The sequence below is a fragment of the Moschus berezovskii genome, chromosome 1 (genome assembly GCF_049115385.1).
Source record: "Moschus berezovskii isolate FMDL1 chromosome 1, NW_MosBer_1.0, whole genome shotgun sequence".
Taxonomy (NCBI): Eukaryota; Metazoa; Chordata; class Mammalia; order Artiodactyla; family Moschidae; genus Moschus; species Moschus berezovskii.
The window spans coordinates 77,786,409-77,805,679 of NC_142460.1; the positions used below are offsets into that span (position 1 = coordinate 77,786,409).

Genomic DNA, 19,271 nt, shown 5'->3' on the forward strand with positions numbered 1-19,271 from the left:
ACTTCTAGAAATGGAAAAATTCTCCTCCATTTTTTCAATTAAAAATAAAAGAAAGGTATTTTTCTTTATGTTGAAAAATTTGTGGCATTCTTTGTAAGACCTGGTGCTGTTCAAAACCATGGCTTCTCCACACTGTTCTCCATAGTGGCTGTACTAGTTTGCATTCCCACCAACAGTGTAAGAGGATTCCCTTTTCTCCACACCCTCTCCAGCATTTATTGCATGTAGACTTTTGGATAGCAGCCATTCTGACTGGTGTGAAATGGTATCTCATTGTGGTTTTGATTTGCATTTCTCTGATTATGAGGGATGTTGAGCATTTTGTCATGTGTTTGTTAGCCATCTTTATGTCTTCTTTGGAGAAATGTCTGTTTAGTTCTTTGGCCCATTTTTTGATTGGGTCACTTAGTTTTCTGGAATTGAGCTGCAGGAGCTGCTTGTATATTTTGGAGATTAATCCTTTATCAGTTGTTTCATTTGCTATTATTTTCTCCCATTCTGAAGGCTGTCTTTTCACCTTGCTTAGAGTTTCCTTTGCTGTGCAGAAGCTTTTGATTTTAATTAGGTCCCATTTGTTTATTTTTGCTTTTATTTCCAGTATTCTGGGAGGTGGGTCTTGGAGACTGCTGTGATTTATGTCAGAGAGTGTTTTGCCTACGTTCTCCTCTAGGAGTTTTATAGTATCTGGTCTTACATTTAGCTCTCTAATCCATTTTGAGTTTATTTTGGTGTATGGTGTTAGGAAGTGTTCTAGTTTCATTCTTTTACAAGTGGCTGACCAGTTTTCCCAGCACCACTTGTTAAAGAGACTGTCTTTTGTCCATTTTATATTCTTGCCTCCTTTGTCAAAGATAAGGTGTCCATATGATCCAGCAATCGCACTCCTGGGCATACACACCGAGGAAACCAGAATTGAAAGAGACACATTACTCCAAAGTTCATTGAAGCACTGTTTATAATAGCCAGGACATGGAAGCAACCTAGATGTCCATCTGCAGATGAATGGATAAGAAAGCTTTGGTACATATACACAATGGAGTATTTTTCAGCCATCAAAAAGAATGCATTTGAATCAGTTCTAATGAGGTGGATGAAATTGGAGCCAATTATACAGAGTGAAGTAAGCCAGAAAGAAAAACATCAATACAGTATACTAACGCATATATATGGAAGTTAGAAAGATGGTAACCTGAACCCTGTATACGAGACTGCAAAAGAGACATAGGCATATAGAACAGTCTTTGGGACTCTGTGGGAGAGGGTGAAGGTGGGATGATTGGGGAGAACGGCATTGTAGCATGTATATTATCATAAGTGACCAGTCCAGGTTTGACGCATGATACAGGATGCTTGGGGCTGGTGCACGGTGATGACATGGAGGGAGGATATGGGGAAGAGGGAGGTGGGAGAGGGGTTCAAGAAAGGGAACACATGTACACCCGGGGCAGATTCATGTCAATGTATGGCAAAACCAACCAATATATTAATGTAAGGTAATTTGCCTCCAATAAAATAAAAAAAATAGTAAAGAGGCAATGAAACATAAAAAAACCATGGCTTGTGTGCTTTTGAGTAGACAGTAGGTGCCATGTTTTTGAAGTTAAATAAAAGTATAATTGAGGATACCTTAGGAGTTAAAATATAAAATGGAATTTTTTAAAAGTATATGTTCTCTTATACATTACCATATGTAAAATTGATAGCTAGTGGGAAGTTGCTGTATAACACAGGAAGCTTAATCCAGTGCTCTGTGACAACCTAGAGGGATGGGGTGGGGTAGGGGGTGGGAGGGAGGTTCAAGAAGGAGGGATATATTGTTGTAGAGCAGAAACCAATGTAACAGTAATTATGAATATCTTCGAAAAGCATAAGGAATCACTTTAATTCAAAAACAGTGAAAGGGTAGTAATATTCTATTCATAAATAAAGCATACTTCCCTGGTGGCTCAGAGGTTAAAGCGTCTGCCTCCAATGCGGGAGACCCGGGTTCGATCCCTGGGTCGGGAAGATCCCCTGGAGAAGGAAACGGTAACCCACTCCAGTATTCTTGCCTGGAGAATCCCATGGATGGAGAAGCCTGGTAGGCTACAGTCCACGGGGTCGCAAAGAGTCGGACACGACTGAGCGACGGAACGGAATGAATGGAAATAAAGCATAAATTACCAATAAACATTACTTAAAATGTGTGTGTGTGTGTGTGTGTGTGTGTGTGTGTGTGTTCTCTAGTCTCCCTGTGGCGGAAATATACAGATAGCATTTCAGAGGCCAGAGAGTAACCAACCTTGATACTTCATTTCTATAGTTAGAAAAACTTGTTTGGGAAACCAAGAAGAGTGAGCATTGTCAGATGAAAGTTGCTCTACCTGTAGCTGTGCTTTGCTTCTGTATTTGCTTCTTGCTGCCTCCACTTCCTAGTGACTCCTGACCCCAAAGACAGTTTGGTCATTCAGACTGTTTTGTATTGTAAATTGGACAGCATTTCTTAGTTGGAAGCAGAATGGACAATGTTATAAGAATGCTTATGGCTGCCTAGCCATCTTTCTTTTTTCCTGAGAAGAATGTGTTTGGAATGTGAAGGCAAACTTAAGTATTGAAAGCTATTTTGTATTCCCATCTGATTTGAAAGGCATCTGCTTCCTGATGTGGCCTTTCCTCTTGCTACATCCTGACTATAGTTTTAGTTAAAAAAAAAAAAAAAAGGTTGCACTAGTGGGAAGCGAGCCACTTAAACTGCAAATGGGGTGAGAGGTTGGTTTACTAACCAAATAAAGTGAGAGGCTCAGTCTTTTTAAAGGGATATTTAGAAATTATGACTCTTCCTGTATTCTGAGTCAGAATGTCCATTAGTTAATTAATTGATTTAATCTTCAGGTTTAACATAAGCTTTATAATGATTTGTATCTGTGGAGCTGTGCTTTTCTTAGCTCTGATGTTTAAAACAGCTGGTCAGCTCTCTGCCTTCTTTCACTTTCAGGCCTTTTGGATGGTTTATAGTCTGCTGCAGAAACACAATGTGAGCTGTAAATGTGAACTATGTATTTTTAAACTTCCTTACATTGCGAAAAACTTAAAAAAAGAAATTAATTATGATATGTTGGATATTGGTCAGTGCAGGATTAGATTGGTAATACTGCATACTGTCTAAATAAGCTATCAGTTCTCTAAGCCAACTTCTTCCATTTCTCATACAATAAGAGTAAATCTATAATTAGTAGATAATATAAAGTAGACTGTTATCTGTGGTCAGATCACCTTGGATCACGAGAGAATGAAGACTTTATCTTTTAAATAGCAAATTGCTGGCTTAAATGTAGATGTTCAGTAAATATTGAAGGAATTTTTTCTTTGCAAACTAGAGTTGCCAACTATCCCCAGTTACCTGAGAATAAAAACAGTTATCCATCTTTTTTTTCTTCTTCAGTTGGAGGGCTCAATGGGTAGAAGAGGACTGGGAAGGGGGAAAAGTAGCGTTTAGCAATATCAAGGAAATGGCAACCCACTCCAGTGTTCTTGCCTGGAGAATCCCAGGAATGGGGGAGCCTGGTGGGCTGATGTCTATGGGGTCGCACAGAGTCGGACACGACTGAAGCGACTTCGCAGCAGCAGCAGTGACTCCACATTGGGGAAACATAGAGCCAAAGTCTTAGTATAATTCTGTGCTACAGTAGTCTATGACAGTTGCTGGTAAAAGCGAGTTCCTCTATACTTGAGAGCAAACCCTAGGTTCTTGTTTCAGTGGCAGTACAAGCTCTTTCCTCTTGATGGTGCCAAACATTTAAAAATCCCTGCTTAGAACTGAGGAATGTGTACTGTGCACCTCAGGTGCATAATTCAGCATTCTCAGGCTAAATGCTGAAGTACAGAATGTAACTTAGACTAAAAGGAGGCCCCATATGCCACTATGTCACTTATGGGAAAAGTTACATTCTTTTTTTAAAATGATAAATCATTATAGAAAAACATATAAACTGAATGAAAATGGAAAATACTATATATCAATATCAACAGATATATGGGAGAGGGGAGATGAGAGAAGACTATTGATTCTTTGTAGGAAAAAGGATCTCCATATTTGTTGTCTAATTACTTCATATTTCTAAATTAAAAGCCATTTATTGACCTGCCTTTGAAGATCTCTCATCAAACAGTAGATTTAGTGACTGCTGGCTAATTCTTATAATGAGAAATTTTCCCTCCCTGTTCTGCAAAAGTTTATGGGAATATTTGCTATGAAGACTATTTTTAAAGTTTGAGGTTGATTCTTTTTTTAAAAAAAAAAAGTCCAAAACAAGAATTTGAAATCAAACACATTCATCACTTTTTCAATGAACGAATTTTGATTCAGTCATCTCGATGTGTAGGTTAAAACATTTTAGAAGGCACTTTTAAAAAGTTAATCTTTATATTTTAGAGGTAACTGTAGATTCCTATGCAATTAATTATAAGAAATAGTTCAGAGATCTTCTACCCAGTTCCTTCCAGTGGTAACATCTTGTACACTCTGGTACAATATAATAACCAGTGTTACCAAGTCCAGGCTCCTACTGCTTGCTTCATGACATGCCAATAAATAAAGAGAGAAGTTGTTGGGGCAAGAAATAGAAACTTTATTCAGAAGGGCAGCAGACTGAGAAGATGGTATACTAGTGCCCCATCGTACCCAAGTTAGAATTCAGACTTCTTTTATACTGAAAGTGGGGAGGGGGCTGGTTATGGCAAACTTACTGCTGTTGGAATCCTTTCTTCTTGCAGCTGTCCATGTAGGTTAGGTCATGGTGTTCCTATAAACCTCCAATAAGAAAAATGTTATTCTCTGTTCTGCACCTTTACATCCCTATATGAATGGAAAAGTATTATACTTTAAAAAATATAGCCCTTGAGAATGGGCTATCATGTATTTCAGCTTATAGGCAGCATTCCTAACTTGTAGCAAAAGCAGTAAAATATAAAGGGTAAAGAAACAGATCTAATATGGAGTCAGATTTATTCTTCCCTATTATAGCAGGATATATGATGATATATAGCAGGATGATGATGCAGTCAAGACACAGAACAGTTCTAACACCACAAGGGTTTCTCCTGTTACCCTTTTTATAGTGCACCTGCTTTCCTCCTACCCTCATCTCCCCCTCAACCCTTGGCAATCACTGGTCTGTTCTCCATTCCTATGTTTTTGTCATTTCAGGAATGTTACACAAATATAATCAGATACTATGTTACCTTTTGCATTTGGCTTTTTCCACTGCATAATACTCTATAGAGATTGAGTCAATTTGTTGCTGCTGTTGTCTTTTCTTCAGCTCTAAATCTGGAATTTATGAGACAAAAGAAAGTCCTAGGGAATTTGTCTCTGCTTTTCCTTGAGACTCTAGTTTCTGAGCTGATCTGCTGCTTTCTCCCCATTTTTCGGAGTCTTATGCTTGTCCTATATATAAAATTTTCAAGGTTCTTAGTTGTACTTTTTGAGAAGACTAGGGGAAAGGATCTCTACACCATCTTTCCAGAAGCAGAAACCAGTAAGACTGGTTTTTCAAAATTCAGAACAGCCAAGAAATTTGGAGAAATCTAATTGACTGCAAGGGAGATATATTTCTGTGGGAGTGTGTTCTACTGAAGAATTTTGGTTTGGAAAAATTGATGTTTTTCTCATTCAAACTTGCCAAGACCCTATCCCATATCTGGGATTGTAGTTTAGATTTTGAAAAAAAAAGATAATTTTAAGAAAACACTAAGGACAGTTAAAAAGAACAAGTTTCTTCAGGCATGTATTTCTTTCATTTTGATTATAGAATAGCAGAGCCAGAACTTTGAAAAGTTTGACTTTTCCATCTGCTTATGAAGACCAAGGCCTAAATCATGTCAGACAGATTATAATTTTTGAAAGCTGCCTTGGAAGAAAGGAGAATATCATTACTTTCCTAACAACTCAAATAAAGAAAGAAGACATGTCATTGTTTACTTTTAATTTCTATATGTAAAACTCTATAGCATGCTTTTAAAATTACAGCACATTGTATTTCCCATGAGGTATATCTCCCACCGATGGTTGTATTGCAATACTTTCAGTTGCTATGTGATAGCCCACCCTTCTTTTTTTACATGTTACATCTTCCTACTGTTTCACTCCAGCAGCTTCTTTACGCATTAAAAAAAGTTTATGTTTTAGGATAGATTTTCAAATGTGAAGATTGAGTTTTGGTATCTCTCATACACTGGTTTTGATTGAACAGAATAAAATATTACATAAAATTATAAAAGTATTTCAGTGGGTTGTACATTGTAAACTGTGGTCTTTCAGGAGAAACAAACAAATCAAAAAGATCCTCTGGAACTTAGTTAAACCGAGGTGAAAATGTAAGCAAATGACAGTACTATCGGGCATTTATCATGTTTTCTTTAATGGTATGGAACAATCACATAATTTCTTTACGAGGAGGGACTCAAGCACCATGTAGATTTTCTTCTGAAACGGTGATGTAAGAGGAAAAGTTCCTGGCATGTTTTTCTTAAACACTGTAAAAATTCGATAATATTGATCACATGAACTTCCTTTCTTTACAGCCAGTGTTTTTCATTCTATAGGGAGAAGTGAATTGTTTTTCTCCTTAAATTTTCTGAGGAGAAGCAATAATGTTATGGAGACATTCATGACGGTCATTTTCTTTCAGATGACATCTTGTAATATTTTAAGAGTAATTCACCGCAACTTGGATATAAGAGTAAAACTTTTCAAAACTTGCATGTCTGCCAGTTGATTTTAAATGGCAAAATGATGCCAAAAGGCATCAGAAAGGACTAAACTACAAAAAATCCTAGATATATGGTCAGAGATTGACTTAAGTCTGCCTAACAAATGCAAGAAATAACTAGAGGCAGAAAAAGAAAGTTGAGAAAAGATTCTTGGATTAGAAAGGAACATAATTAATTTAGTAAAGTGGTAGTATTTGAGGACATGTCTGATGTAGATGAAAATAAGGTATTACCTTAGCATACATCTGTGTTATATGTAATCCATATAACTATGTTATTAAATTATGAAACATATTAATATTTGTTGTAGTTCAGTCACAAAGTTGTGTCCAACTCTTTTGCGACCCCTTGGACTGTAACCCTCCAGGCTTCTCCATCCAGGGGATTTCCCAGGCAAGAATACCAGAGTGGGTTGCCATGCCCTCCTCCAGGGGATTGTTCTGGCCCAGGGATAGAACCCATGGCTCTTGTCACATCTCCTGCATTACAGGTAGCTTGTTTACCATTGAGCTGCCAGGGAAGCCCGTATTAATATTTAAATATATTTTATCATTGTGTTGAGTTAAATATATTATATCAGTTCAGTTCATTCGCTCAGTCCTGTCCGACTCTCCGCGACCCCATGAATCACAGCACGCCAGGCCTCCTTGTCTATTCCCAACTCCCGGAGTTCACTCAAACATATGTCCATCAAGTCGGTGATGCCATCCAGCCATCTCATTCTCTGTCGTCCCCTTCTCCCGCCCCCAATCCCTCCCAGCATCAGACTCTTTTCCAGTGAGTCAACTCGTCGCATGAGGTGGCCAAAGTATTGGAGTTTCAGCTTTAGCATCAGTCCTTCCAATGAACACCCAGGATTGATCTCCCCCAGAATGGACTGGTAGGATCTCCTTGCAGTCCAAGGGACTCTCAAGAGAGTCTTCTCCAGCACCACAGTTCAAAAGCATCAATTCTTCGGCGATCAGTTTTTTTCACAGTCCAACTCTCACATCCATACATGACCACGGGAAAAACCATAGCCTTCACTAGACAGACCTTGGTTGGCAAAGTAATGTCTCTGCTTTTTAATATGCTATCTAGGTTGGTCATAACTTTCCTTCCAAGGAGTAAGTGTCTTTTAATTTCATGGATGCAATTAGCATCCACAGTGATTTTGGAGCCCCCAAAAATAAAGTCTGACACTGTTTCCACTGTTTCCCCATCTATTTCCCATGAAGTGATGGGACCAGATGCCATGATCTTTGTTTTCTGAATGTTGAGCTTCAAGCCAACTTTTTCACTCTCCTCTTTCACTTTCATCAAGAAGCTTTTTAGTTCCTCTTCACTTTCTTCCATAAGGGTGGTGTCATCTGCATATCTGAGGTTATTGATATTTCTCCCAGCAATCTTGATTCCAGCTTGTGCTTCTTCCAGCCCAGCGTTCCTCATGATGTACTCTGCATCTAAAGTATAAGCTCCTCCAGAAGAGGGACATAGCTAAAAATAATAGTCTAAACAAGCAGATTTAAGGGAGCTGTTGACACACCACTTAGTAATGTAGTTCTTTTAAAAAATGATGAGGAGTGTGAGGATTGATTTATACAATGGCATTAGGGTGAGTGAATTTCTCTGGGTGTGAGCAAAGGCAGGATATGATAAGCTCCTCGGGTATTTGAATGAGGCATGTACTCACAGGGCAGGGACACTGATTACCTCTGGCATTTAAGGTGAAGCCAGGGACAACGTGAAATAGAAAGGTGGAGTCTACATCAGGGGTGAAGTGTGTGCTGGTTAGGAGATGGAGTTTTTGGAAGGTAGTTCTTTCTAGAAGCTACTCCAGGGACTTATGCTGTGCGGAATGTATGTTGCTCAGTAATGGTGGGGTTAGAGGGACCAAATGGCAGTGAGTGACAGAAAAAGATTCCTTCCTCCCTGGGTTACTTTGACTGGGCTCAGGCATCTAATCTACCACAGGGAAGAATTCTAGGCAATGAAGGAATTCTTTCTCTTTCCAGATTGGCAAAAGAACCCCATAGTTTGTGAACTTTCAGGGAGATATTTGCTGCATAAGATCTTTTTCCTGTAGGCCACCAGTGAAGCTTACCTGAGCTTTTGTGTCCAGAGTTTTTATTGAACTTCATAACATAGGCATGATTGATTGATTGCCTGCGTGGTTAAAGTCCGTCTCCAGGTTGATTGATACCACATGACCCAAAGCACCTACATGAAATCATGTGTGCTGGCTGGTTAGGCAGAAGTGATGCTGTTGCTTCTTACATTTCGTTGGCTGATGCAGGTTTGATCGTCATATCCAGTTTAGGGGTTGGGAAGAAAAGAACCATTTTATTCTGTGCCCAGAAAGAAGATAACTGATGCTAACACTACCGGGGATTTATTTCTACCTTAAGGGACTTATCTCTGAAAACATAGAGACACACAGAAAAGATTTCTAAGCCATTCTGTTTTTCCTCCTTGCAGACCCACCTAATTGAGACATCAGAATTTGATCATGGAGTCTTGGAAATTCTGTTTATATGCTGTCAGCTCGTCTCGTTCTATCATCCACTTTTAAACCGAGATCTCTGACCCTCGCTGGTGCACCCTATGAATTTATTCCTAAAGTTTAGTTAGGGTGTTGGAATCTATTGAGTCCTGATATAAAGAGGAAGAAATTTGACCCATCTCTGTGTGTACCTCATTCCTCTTCCTCCAAGAACCCCATCTCTCTAGCCACATAGTAACTGCTGCTCTTTGAGTATACTGATAATTCATGACTCTAAGTCTTTGCTTATATGGTTCCTTTATAGAAATGCCCTGCCCACCTTTCCAGCAGACCAGACTCAGATTTATCATTGAGGACTCAATTCAGATTTCTTTTCTATCATTTTTGTGCACTGCCTTCCCATAGAAGAATCCATATATTTTCTGTAAACCTGTTATCACTGTTTCTTTAGTCAGTTGCCTATTTGTGCCTCTTGTTAAAAGATCTGAGGGTACAAATGCTGTCTTTTTCTATTTTTGTAGTCCCAGCACAATACCAGGTAGAGAGTAGCTTAATAGATTGTTATTGAACTGCAGATATGGAAACATTGAATCCCTAGGATTAATAGAAGAGTGAGGTCATATTTATTAGTTACAACAGGTCCTGTTAAATAGAGAAAAATCTCTTTTCAACTAAATTATTTCTAACCACTGAAAGTTGACCCTTTTTGTAATAAATAACTTAGCATATATAGTTATAAAACAGGGATTTTCTTTTTTTTTAATTTGAGGTTTTTTTTAATTGAAGTCCAGTTGATTTGTAATGTTCTATTAGTTTCAAGTGTACAACACAGTGATTCATTTTTTGTATGTGTATATACATATATGTATATATACATTCTTTTTAAGATTCTTTTATAGGTTATTACAAAATACTTAGTATTGTTCCCTGTGCTATATAGTAGGTGCTTGTTGGCTATTTTATATATAGCAGTGTGCATGTATGTTAATTCCAAACTCATAATTTATCTCTCCTTCCTTCTGTCCTTTTTGGTAACCAAAGCTTATTTTCTATGTCTGTGGGTCTATTTCTATTTTGTAAATAAGTTCATTTGTACCTTTTAAAAAAATATATTCCACATATAAATGATATCATGTGATATTTGTCTTTCTCTGACTTACTTCTCTTAGTATGATAATCTCTAGGTCCATTTATGTTGCTGCAAATGGCATTATTTCATTCTTTTATCACCAACTCTGTGGACATGAGTTTGAGTGAACTCCGGGAGTTGGTGATGGACAGGGAGGCCTGGCGTGCTGTGATTCATGGGGTCGCGGAGAGTCGGACACAACTGAGCAACTGAACTGAACTGAACTGAATAGTCCATGAACATGACTTACCAACTGAGCAACACCAACAGTATTCCTTTGTGTATATATATATTTCTATCACATCTTTATCCACTCATCTTTTCAGTGTACATTGAGATTGCTTCCATATCTTGGCTATTATAAATAGTGCTGCGGTGAACACTGGGGTGCATGTATGTTTCTGAATTATAGTTTTCTTTGGATGTATGTTTAGGAGTGGTTTACAGGGTCATATGGTAACTCCATTTTTAGTTTTTTAAGGAATTTCCACATCATCTCCATCAATTCAGTTCAGTTCAGTCGCTCAGTCGTGTCCGACTCTTTGTGACCCCACGAATCACAGCACGCCAGGCCTCCCTGTCCATCACCAACTCCTGGAGTTCACTCAAACTCATGTCCATCGAGTTGGTGATGCCATCCAGCCATCTCATTCTCTGCCGTCCCCTTCTCCTCCTGCCCCCAATCCCTCCCAGCATCAGAGTCTTTTTCAATGAGTCAACTCTTTGCATGAGGTGGCCAAAGTATTGGAGCTTCAGCATCAGTCCTTCCAATGAACACCCAGAACTGATCTCCTTTAGAATGGACTGGTTGGATCTCCTTGCAGTCCAAAGGACTCTCAAGAGTCTTCTCTAGCACCTTCAAAAGCTTCAATTCTGCAGCAATCAGCTTTCTTCACAGTCCAACTCTCACATCCATACATGACCACTGGAAAAACCATAGCCTTGACTAGACGGACCTTTGTTGGCAAAGTAATGTCTCTGCTTTTTAATATGCTGTCTAGGTTGTTTCATAACTTTCCTTCCAAGGAGTAAGAGTCTTTTAATTACATGGCTGCACCTCCATAGTGGTTACTAAAAGGGAGATTTTAACAAACATTTCACTCATGATTAAGAATTGGTACTTGATTTTCTGCATAATTTATTTCTATATTATATTCACTGTCCAAGGGCTTAGACTGACTGCTGTTGATTACGAGAGCACTGGATGGGTTCAAGAGACTGATGAGGTTCCTGACGAGGGCTGCGAACTACAATGGGGCAATGCCAAACACATTCATCTGAAAAGAAAGAGAGCTCTGTGGTCAAAAGACACAGCCCACAACATTTTTTTAACCATTAAGAGAAAGAAAGGTGCATCATTTTCTTCAGGTTTATTTGTTAAGTTCTGTGTCCCTTTCAGAGCTTCCTATGATATATGGAGATGGAGGAAAGGGAAAATTGAGAGGGAAAAAAAATCTAAATGCATTTTAAATAATTTGATTCAAAGTGGGCTACATCCTAAATCCTTAACACCAGTGTTTTAAGCCATTTAGATATTTAGACTTTCTGCTGGTGCCTTTTCAAGGGAATGCACAGTAGATTGCTGGTTTGGAAAGGTGGGTAGGAATTGGAGATCTCAAAGAGGGTAGCTTCCTAACTCACCAGGTTGTCAGGTGAAGCGTCAAAGGAAATTGAATTTTAGGAAGAGAGCCACACATCTCAGGTTGCCCATCCCAGTTTGGGCTTGCTGTCCCAGCATAATTATTAATAGTGCTCTATTTTATTCTCAAAAGTGTCCTGTGCAGAATGGCCGCCCTTGTTTCAGGTCATGCAGAGTGGAGAATATCAGCGTGATGAATGGGAAGGATGAAGAGAGCTCAGGGGAGAATTATGAGGGTGATTCTGCTCAGGGTTTTCCTTAAAAGGCTTCTCAGGCTTTCCGAAATGCCTCTCAGACCTTTCTTCTGACGCACTTCTCATCATCAGTTTATTTTTCTTTGGTGCAGCGTCTGACGGGGCCAGTGCATCTCGGCACAGTCTGGATTGCTGTTAGACTCGTGGGCAGCAGTGCTGCATGAGTGTGCGATTCAAGTCTGAACAGATTGGCTGTGAATGGGGTGATAAGAATAGAGAGAAGCACATAGCAGTAGACCAAACTTCCTGTGCACCCGCCTTGGAATACTGTTTCACCATCTGAAATAGCATTCATCTTAAGGCTGGGATCATTTATTCCCTCTGGAATTAAGCAATAGCACTGGCAGCAAAAGAGACTATTTTGAGGAGAGGTAGGAGGAATTTTGCCATGAATGACAGACTGGGCAGAAGTACCTTTCATGCTTTTTAGGACTGCACTGTTCATTAGCAACCTGATTAATAGAAATTGACAACTTTGCTATAATCCCAAACATAATGCATGTCAAGGCATACACACTGTCCTCTATGAAGATTAGCAAAGACTGACTTTAGATACCTTGACTTAATTCACCTACACTGCAGAAAGAGAACTTTTCCTTGGAGATTAGCCTCTAATGCAGATGCTCTTGAGAAGGGGTAAATTATAACATCTTGTTCCTATCCCCTTCCTCACTTATGCCTTCCAGTTGTTTTTGCATATTCCCACGCAGACTTTTCTCGATTGTTAGAGAAGTTTAAAATAAGGCAATGAATGCTGTGCCACTGCCGCCCGCCCCTCCCCCCCTACACACACACTCCCTCCCCACAAAGCTGAGGTGGGTAGGACTTGGCAGCTGGTGGCAGCTGCAGAGATAAATAAGCACCGGGACTCCTGGATGGACAGGGTGCAGAAGCTCCTGCGATGAGGTTGTACAGCCGAGTGCCTTCCATGAGACTGAGGCCATGAGGACGGAGCTGCAGCTGGAGTCCAGAAGTTCAGGCAGTGAAAGGGAGGTGGGGCTTATAAGAACAAGTTTAATAGTCCTTTTGATCAAGTTATTGCATTTTTGGAGTGTGGAGAGTACTTAAGAAGACAGATAAAAGTCATTTCATACTAATTTGTCATTTAATGGATGTATTTAATGAAAACCAGGGAATTATGTTGGCCTTTTCCTATTTGATTTTCCTATTTGATATTCTTCCACTAATAAAGAGTAAACTGCCTTCAGAATTTCATCTCTACAGATTTGCTGTAAAATAGTAAAAACAATAGCCCTGGGCTACTTAACATTTTTCTCTTTTGTTACTGGTAACCAGTTTGGAAAACGTTTCTCTGTGGAAGACTTTAGAATCCTCTTTTCAATGTGGTAGATGTAATGACAAGAGATTTTTTTGCTAATTTATTTTTTTCTTTTCACTTTGGCAGTTGAGCTAATGTGAGAGAAGATGTTGAGTTTCCTTATCCCAGCAGTGCTGTCTAGGTTTATGATAAGCATTTTGTAAATTATATCCCCTTGTTCACAAACATATAGTAAATTTACTTAAAGTCAAAAATCATAAATATATACTTGTTTTTTCTGGGGAACTTGGTGCAGTGTCAGTTAGTGGTACTGTTATAGACATCAATGGCTGGTTTATTGATTTTTTAAAACAAACTATCATTTTATAGTTCAGCTGAATGATTCAAATATTTAATGATCTCAGAATTTGAAATATATTGCTGTCTTCCTATCTGGCCCTGATATTGAATACTCTTCATCTTCCTACAACATTCTCTTTTTTAAAAAATTATTTTAATTTATTCAAGTGAGAAATTTGTGGGAAGGATCTTTATATCATGACAAGACATAAAAAAGTTTTGAAAGTTTTGAAGCATTTCAAGAAAAAAAATGAAGATCTAGTTATGCCTTTCAAATTAAACCTTTTTTAAAGTAGCATTTTTCTTTTGCACATCTAAACAGTAGAATGATATTTCTATAGAAAGTTGGAGAATTAATTTTAAGTGCAAATATAATACTAAGGCTACAATGATGAAAGAGCTATTGTTGAAGGTAGATAGTAGAGGGAGGCAAGGGGGTGTAAATTTCAAAAAGGAGATTAAAAAAAAGTTTTTTTGAAGTGTTTGGAGAATTGATAAATCAAAAAAGGTCTCACTAAGTGCTAGTATGTGCTAGGATCAGCACTGGGATATACAAATAAAGAATTGAGCTTGGGAGGAAAATCAGGCATTGTTAAACCAGGTTTCATCTGAATTTTATAAATGGATTCATCAATGATAAAAAATATCACCAGCCAAGTGTCTGTGGGACTGTGTGTGGGTTGAATTTACCAGTGGTCCCAGCCTCTTCTCTCTGTGGAGTTGCTTCCTTCTCACCAACTCACCGACCTTCCGTCCTCTGTGTTCTAGGAGAGACAGCGTCTGGAGACCATCCTCAGTCTCTGTGCTGAGTACACAAAGCCTGACAGTCGCGTGTCCCCCGGCACCACCGTGGCAGATGTGCAGAAAATCAATAAAGAGCTGGAGAAACTGCAGCTCTCCGATGAGGAGTCTGTGTTTGAGGAAGCCCTGGTGAGCCCGGACACCAGGTACAGGTGCCACCAGAAAAGTGCTCTCCACGACGCGGACCTGGCAGGCTTTGGGAGCCTCAGTCAGAGCAGTGCCAGCTTCCTCCCTCCACGGGGCGCCAGGAGTGATGAACTGCTCAGGGACCTCACCAGGACTCCCCCACCGCCCTCCTCTGCCTTTCTGAAAGCTTCCGGCGAGTCTGCTTACCTAAGTATCCTACCAAAGGTAAAGCTGGCCACACACAGAGATTAGATACAGGGCCCGGACCATGTGTCTGCCCTGGCCTAGACATTAGGGGTCTTACTGCTTGTTTTCCAGAATGTTTTCGGTGAAGCAGCTACTCTGGTGGCTCAGACAGTAAAGACTCTACCTGCAATGCAGGAGAACCAGGTTCAGTTTTTGGATGGGGGAAGATCCCGTGGAGGAGGAAATGGCAATCCACTCCAGTATTCTTGCCTGGGAAGTTCCATGGTCAGAGGAACCTGGTGGGCTACAGTCCATGGGGGTTGCAACGAGTCAGACAGGACTGAGTGAATAACACTAACACTAGCTAAACAAGGTGCAGCAAGTGTTTACTAGTGTTTACTGTAAAGTAACAAATTTAGACTCTAGGAAATGTAGCAGTACAGAAAGAGAAAAACAGTTTGACTTCTCCCTGTGCCCTCTGGTTGCATACCGGAGAGATAAACACAGAGGGTCTTACATGCCTTCCCAATATTTCTGTGCACGTGTGGCAATATAAGCACAGACTCACATAAACACTAGTGTTCTGCATGATGTTTTTCTCCTGTTGAATGTCTTGAGCATCTTTGCATATTACCATACACAGTTCTACCTCATTCTTATTAGTGGTCAACTATTCGGAGAAGGCAATGGCAAGCCACTCCAGTACTCTTGCCTAGATAATCCCATGGATGGAGGAGCCTGGTAGGCTGCAGTCCGTGGGGTCGCTAAGGGTCGGACACGACTGAGCGACTTCACTTTCACTTTTCACTTTCACACATTGGAGAAGGAAATGGCAACCCACTCCAGTGTTCTTGCCTGGAGAATCCCAGGGATGGGGGAGCCTGGTGGGCTTCCATCTATGGGGTCACACAGAGTCAGACACGACTGAAGTGACTTAGCAGCAGCAGCAGCAGTATTTTATTGTTTGGAAATACTGTTTAAATTGTTACCAATATTTTACTAATAAAATCTATATGCAGCAAATATTCTGGAATATATATATTAACACAAATTGTGCAAATGTGTCTGTGGAGTTGGTAGGTCAAAGAGTTTGTGTATTATTCATTTTAAACAATATTTCCAAATTATACTCTCAAAGACTGTATTTCCGGGTGACTCTTGAGAAGAGTTTATCTCTGCACCTTGTTATTCATATACTTGCCAAAGTGTGTATCATCAAAATTTTTAATTTGCTAAATTAATTATGTTTTAATTTGCTTGCCAATTTAGCTGGCAAGAATACTGGAGTGGGTAGCCATTCCCTTCTCCAGAGGATCTTCCCAACCCAGGGCTTGAACCAGGGTCTCCTGCATTGCAGGAATATTCTTTCCTGTCTGATCCACCAGGGAAGTCCCCCCCTCACTGGATCTGTTTTGATCTGTATCAATAAATCTGTTTCTCTTTTGTTATGCTTATTTTTTTAGGTTCCACATACAAGTGCTAATATGCAGTATTTGTCTTTCTCTGGCTGACTTATTTCACTAAGCATAATATCCTCCAGGTCCATCCATGTTGTTGCACACAGGAAATTTTCATTCTTTTTTATGAATAATATTTCATTGTCCATATTTACTACATCCTCTTTAACCATTCATTTGTTACACTTAGGTTGCTTTCATTTCTTGGCTATTATAAAAAGTGTTGCTATAAACATTGCGGTGCATGTATCTTTTCAAATTACTGTTTTTTGTTTTCTTCAGATATATACCCAGGATTGGGACTTGCTGGATCATATGGTGGTTCTATTTTTAGTTTTTTGGAGAAAGCGCCGTGCTGTTTTCCATAGTGGTTTACCAGTTTACATTCCCACCAATAGCGTGCTAAGGTTCCCTTTGCTCCACATCCTCACCGACATATGTTATCTGTGAACTTCTTGATGATAGCCGTTCTGACAGGTGTGAGGTGATCTCACTGTGATTATGATTTGCATTGTTCTGGTGATTGGCAGTGTTGAGCGTCTTTTCATGTGCCTGTTTGCCATCTGTATGTCTTCTTCGGAAAACTGTCTATTCAGGTCTTCTGACGTTTTTAAAACAGTTGTTGTTCTGATATTGAATTTTATGAGCTGTATATTTTGACTATTAGCTCTTTATTGGTCATATCATTTGCAAATATTTGCTTCCATTCAACAGGTTGTCTCTTCATTGTGTTGATGGTTTCCTTTGCTGTGAAAAAAACTTTTAAGTTTAATTAAGTCCTATTTTTTAGGGGGATGGGGTTCCCTTGTACGTGACTCAATTTTTCTCTTGCTGCCTTTGAAGTTCTCTTTTTAATCTCTAGCCTTTGCCATTTTAATTATGATATGTCTCAAAGTGGGTCTCTTTGAGTTCATCTTCTCTGAAACTACCTGTGCTTCCTGTACTAGAAATCTGTTTCCTTCCTCAGCTTTAGGAGCTTTCAGCCATAATTTCATCAAATACATTTTCTACCCCTTTCTCTTTTCACCTTCTGTAATGTGAATGTTATAACACTTGATGTTGTCTTAGAAGTCCCTTGGTTTGTTTTCCTTTTTGCTATTTATGATTGGGTGATTTCATTATTCTCTCTTCCAGATTTCTCATGTGTTCTTCTGTATCACCTAATCTGCTATTAATTCCTTCGAGAGTATTCTTCATTTCAGTTATTGTATTCTGGAGCTCCATCTGTTTTTTTTAAATATGTTTTAGTTCCTTGTTAAAATTCTTATTCTTTGTATCTGTTTTTTTTTTTTTTTTTACCGAGTTCAGTTAACATTCTTATTACTAATACTTTGAACCCTTTTATTTGGTAAATTTTTATCTCTGTTTCATTAGGGTTTTCTTCAGGTCTTTCTTCTCCCTTGTTCTTTCATTTGAAAGATTTTCCTCTGTATTCCCATTATGTTTAACTTTATGAAATTTGTTGAAATAGTTACCTATCCTGATCTTGAATGGGGTATCCTTGTGTGTGAGTGCCCCTATGCGGTCTCCAAGTGCCTGGTGGCTTTGGTGGGAAAAGCTGGATCTGAAGTGAGCAAGGATCCCATCTTCTCCTGGGGTGTGCTGGTAGCTGTCACCTTGGTGAGAGGTAGGGCTGGAGTTGGAGAGGCTAGAGCCACCGCCAGGGGCAAGCTGGCTTCTCCCATGTTCAGTGGCTGTCACTTCCCTGTCTGGGTGTCAGCAGAGCTCAAGGTGCTGGACCTGAGGGTCGCCCTGAGGGTCGAGTCCAGGCGGGTTCGTTTTCTTCTAAATGTGCATTCCCTCCCCCGAATACAGCACCTCTGTCCTGGTGGGGAGCTGCTCAGGAGCAAGAGGAGCTAGATCAGGCACTTGTTGTGGACAGGAGCAGTTGTGGGAAACCAGCCAGACCCTCTACTCTGTTTTCAGTCTGCTTCCTCCCCCTTATTCCCTAGAGCAGGCAGACATGTGCACCTGTTCTTCGTGAGCAGAGTCTCGGCTTCTTAAGCCCTCCTGTAAGTCCCACAGTTTTCAAACCAGCTAAAGGGACTTGTCTTCCCTGGATTGGACCCTACAGCTTGTGTGCCGTAACTTCACAGGGGGGATCTCTGAGCCCGTCACATCCCCCTCCTCCTCTGTGTCCTTCTTGAGGTGTGGGTCCTGCCTGACTGCATCTCCTCTCTTCCTGCCCGATTCCCTATGGATCCTTACAGACTTGCTTATAACAGAGCCTTTCCTCCAGACTCCTGTTTGTGTCCAGCTAGAGTTGCTACCGGAGAAGGCAGTGGCACCCCACTCCAGTACTCTTGCCTGGAAAATCCCATGGACAGAGGAGCCCGGTAGGCTGCAGTCCATGGGGTCTCTAAGAGTTGGACACGACTGAGCGACTTCACTTTCACTTTTCACTTTCACACATTGGAGAAGGAAATGGCAACCCACTCCAGTGTTCTTGCCTGGAGAATCCCAGGGACGGGGGAGCCTGGTGGGCTGCTGTCTATGGGGTCACACAGAGTCGGACACGACTGAAGCAACTTAGCAGCAGCACAGCAGAGTTGCTACACATCTAGATGTATCCTTGATGTCTTTGTCGGGACGGTGAGCTCAGCATCCTCCTACTCTGCCATCTTGATCTCCCTTGTTTTCCTCGTCACTGATTTTTAAAAAATGTTTTGTCTCAGTACTAGGAGCTATTGTGGTGGTAAGGACATTAGTCTTTTATTATGAGTTGTCTTCCCCTTGACTTATTAATGACTGTTTCAGATATATTGGACATTTATCAGTTCAGTTCAGTCACTCAGTCTTTTCTGACTCTTTGCAACCCCATGGACTGCA

The 19,271-nt window shown here is 40.0% G+C and overlaps 1 protein-coding gene across 6 annotated transcripts in view; it reads left to right on the forward strand.

The window, feature by feature from the left end:
* PHLDB2 (pleckstrin homology like domain family B member 2) overlaps window positions 1–19,271 on the forward strand; it is a 261,403-nt gene that overhangs the window by 173,768 nt on the left and 68,364 nt on the right. For all 6 annotated transcript variants that reach the window (XM_055421436.2, XM_055421114.2, XM_055421285.2 and 3 more), the window contains one exon: window positions 14,641–15,024. In XM_055421436.2, coding sequence (XP_055277411.2) covers window positions 14,641–15,024 — 384 coding nt within the window. The remainder of the gene's footprint in view (window positions 1–14,640; window positions 15,025–19,271) is intronic.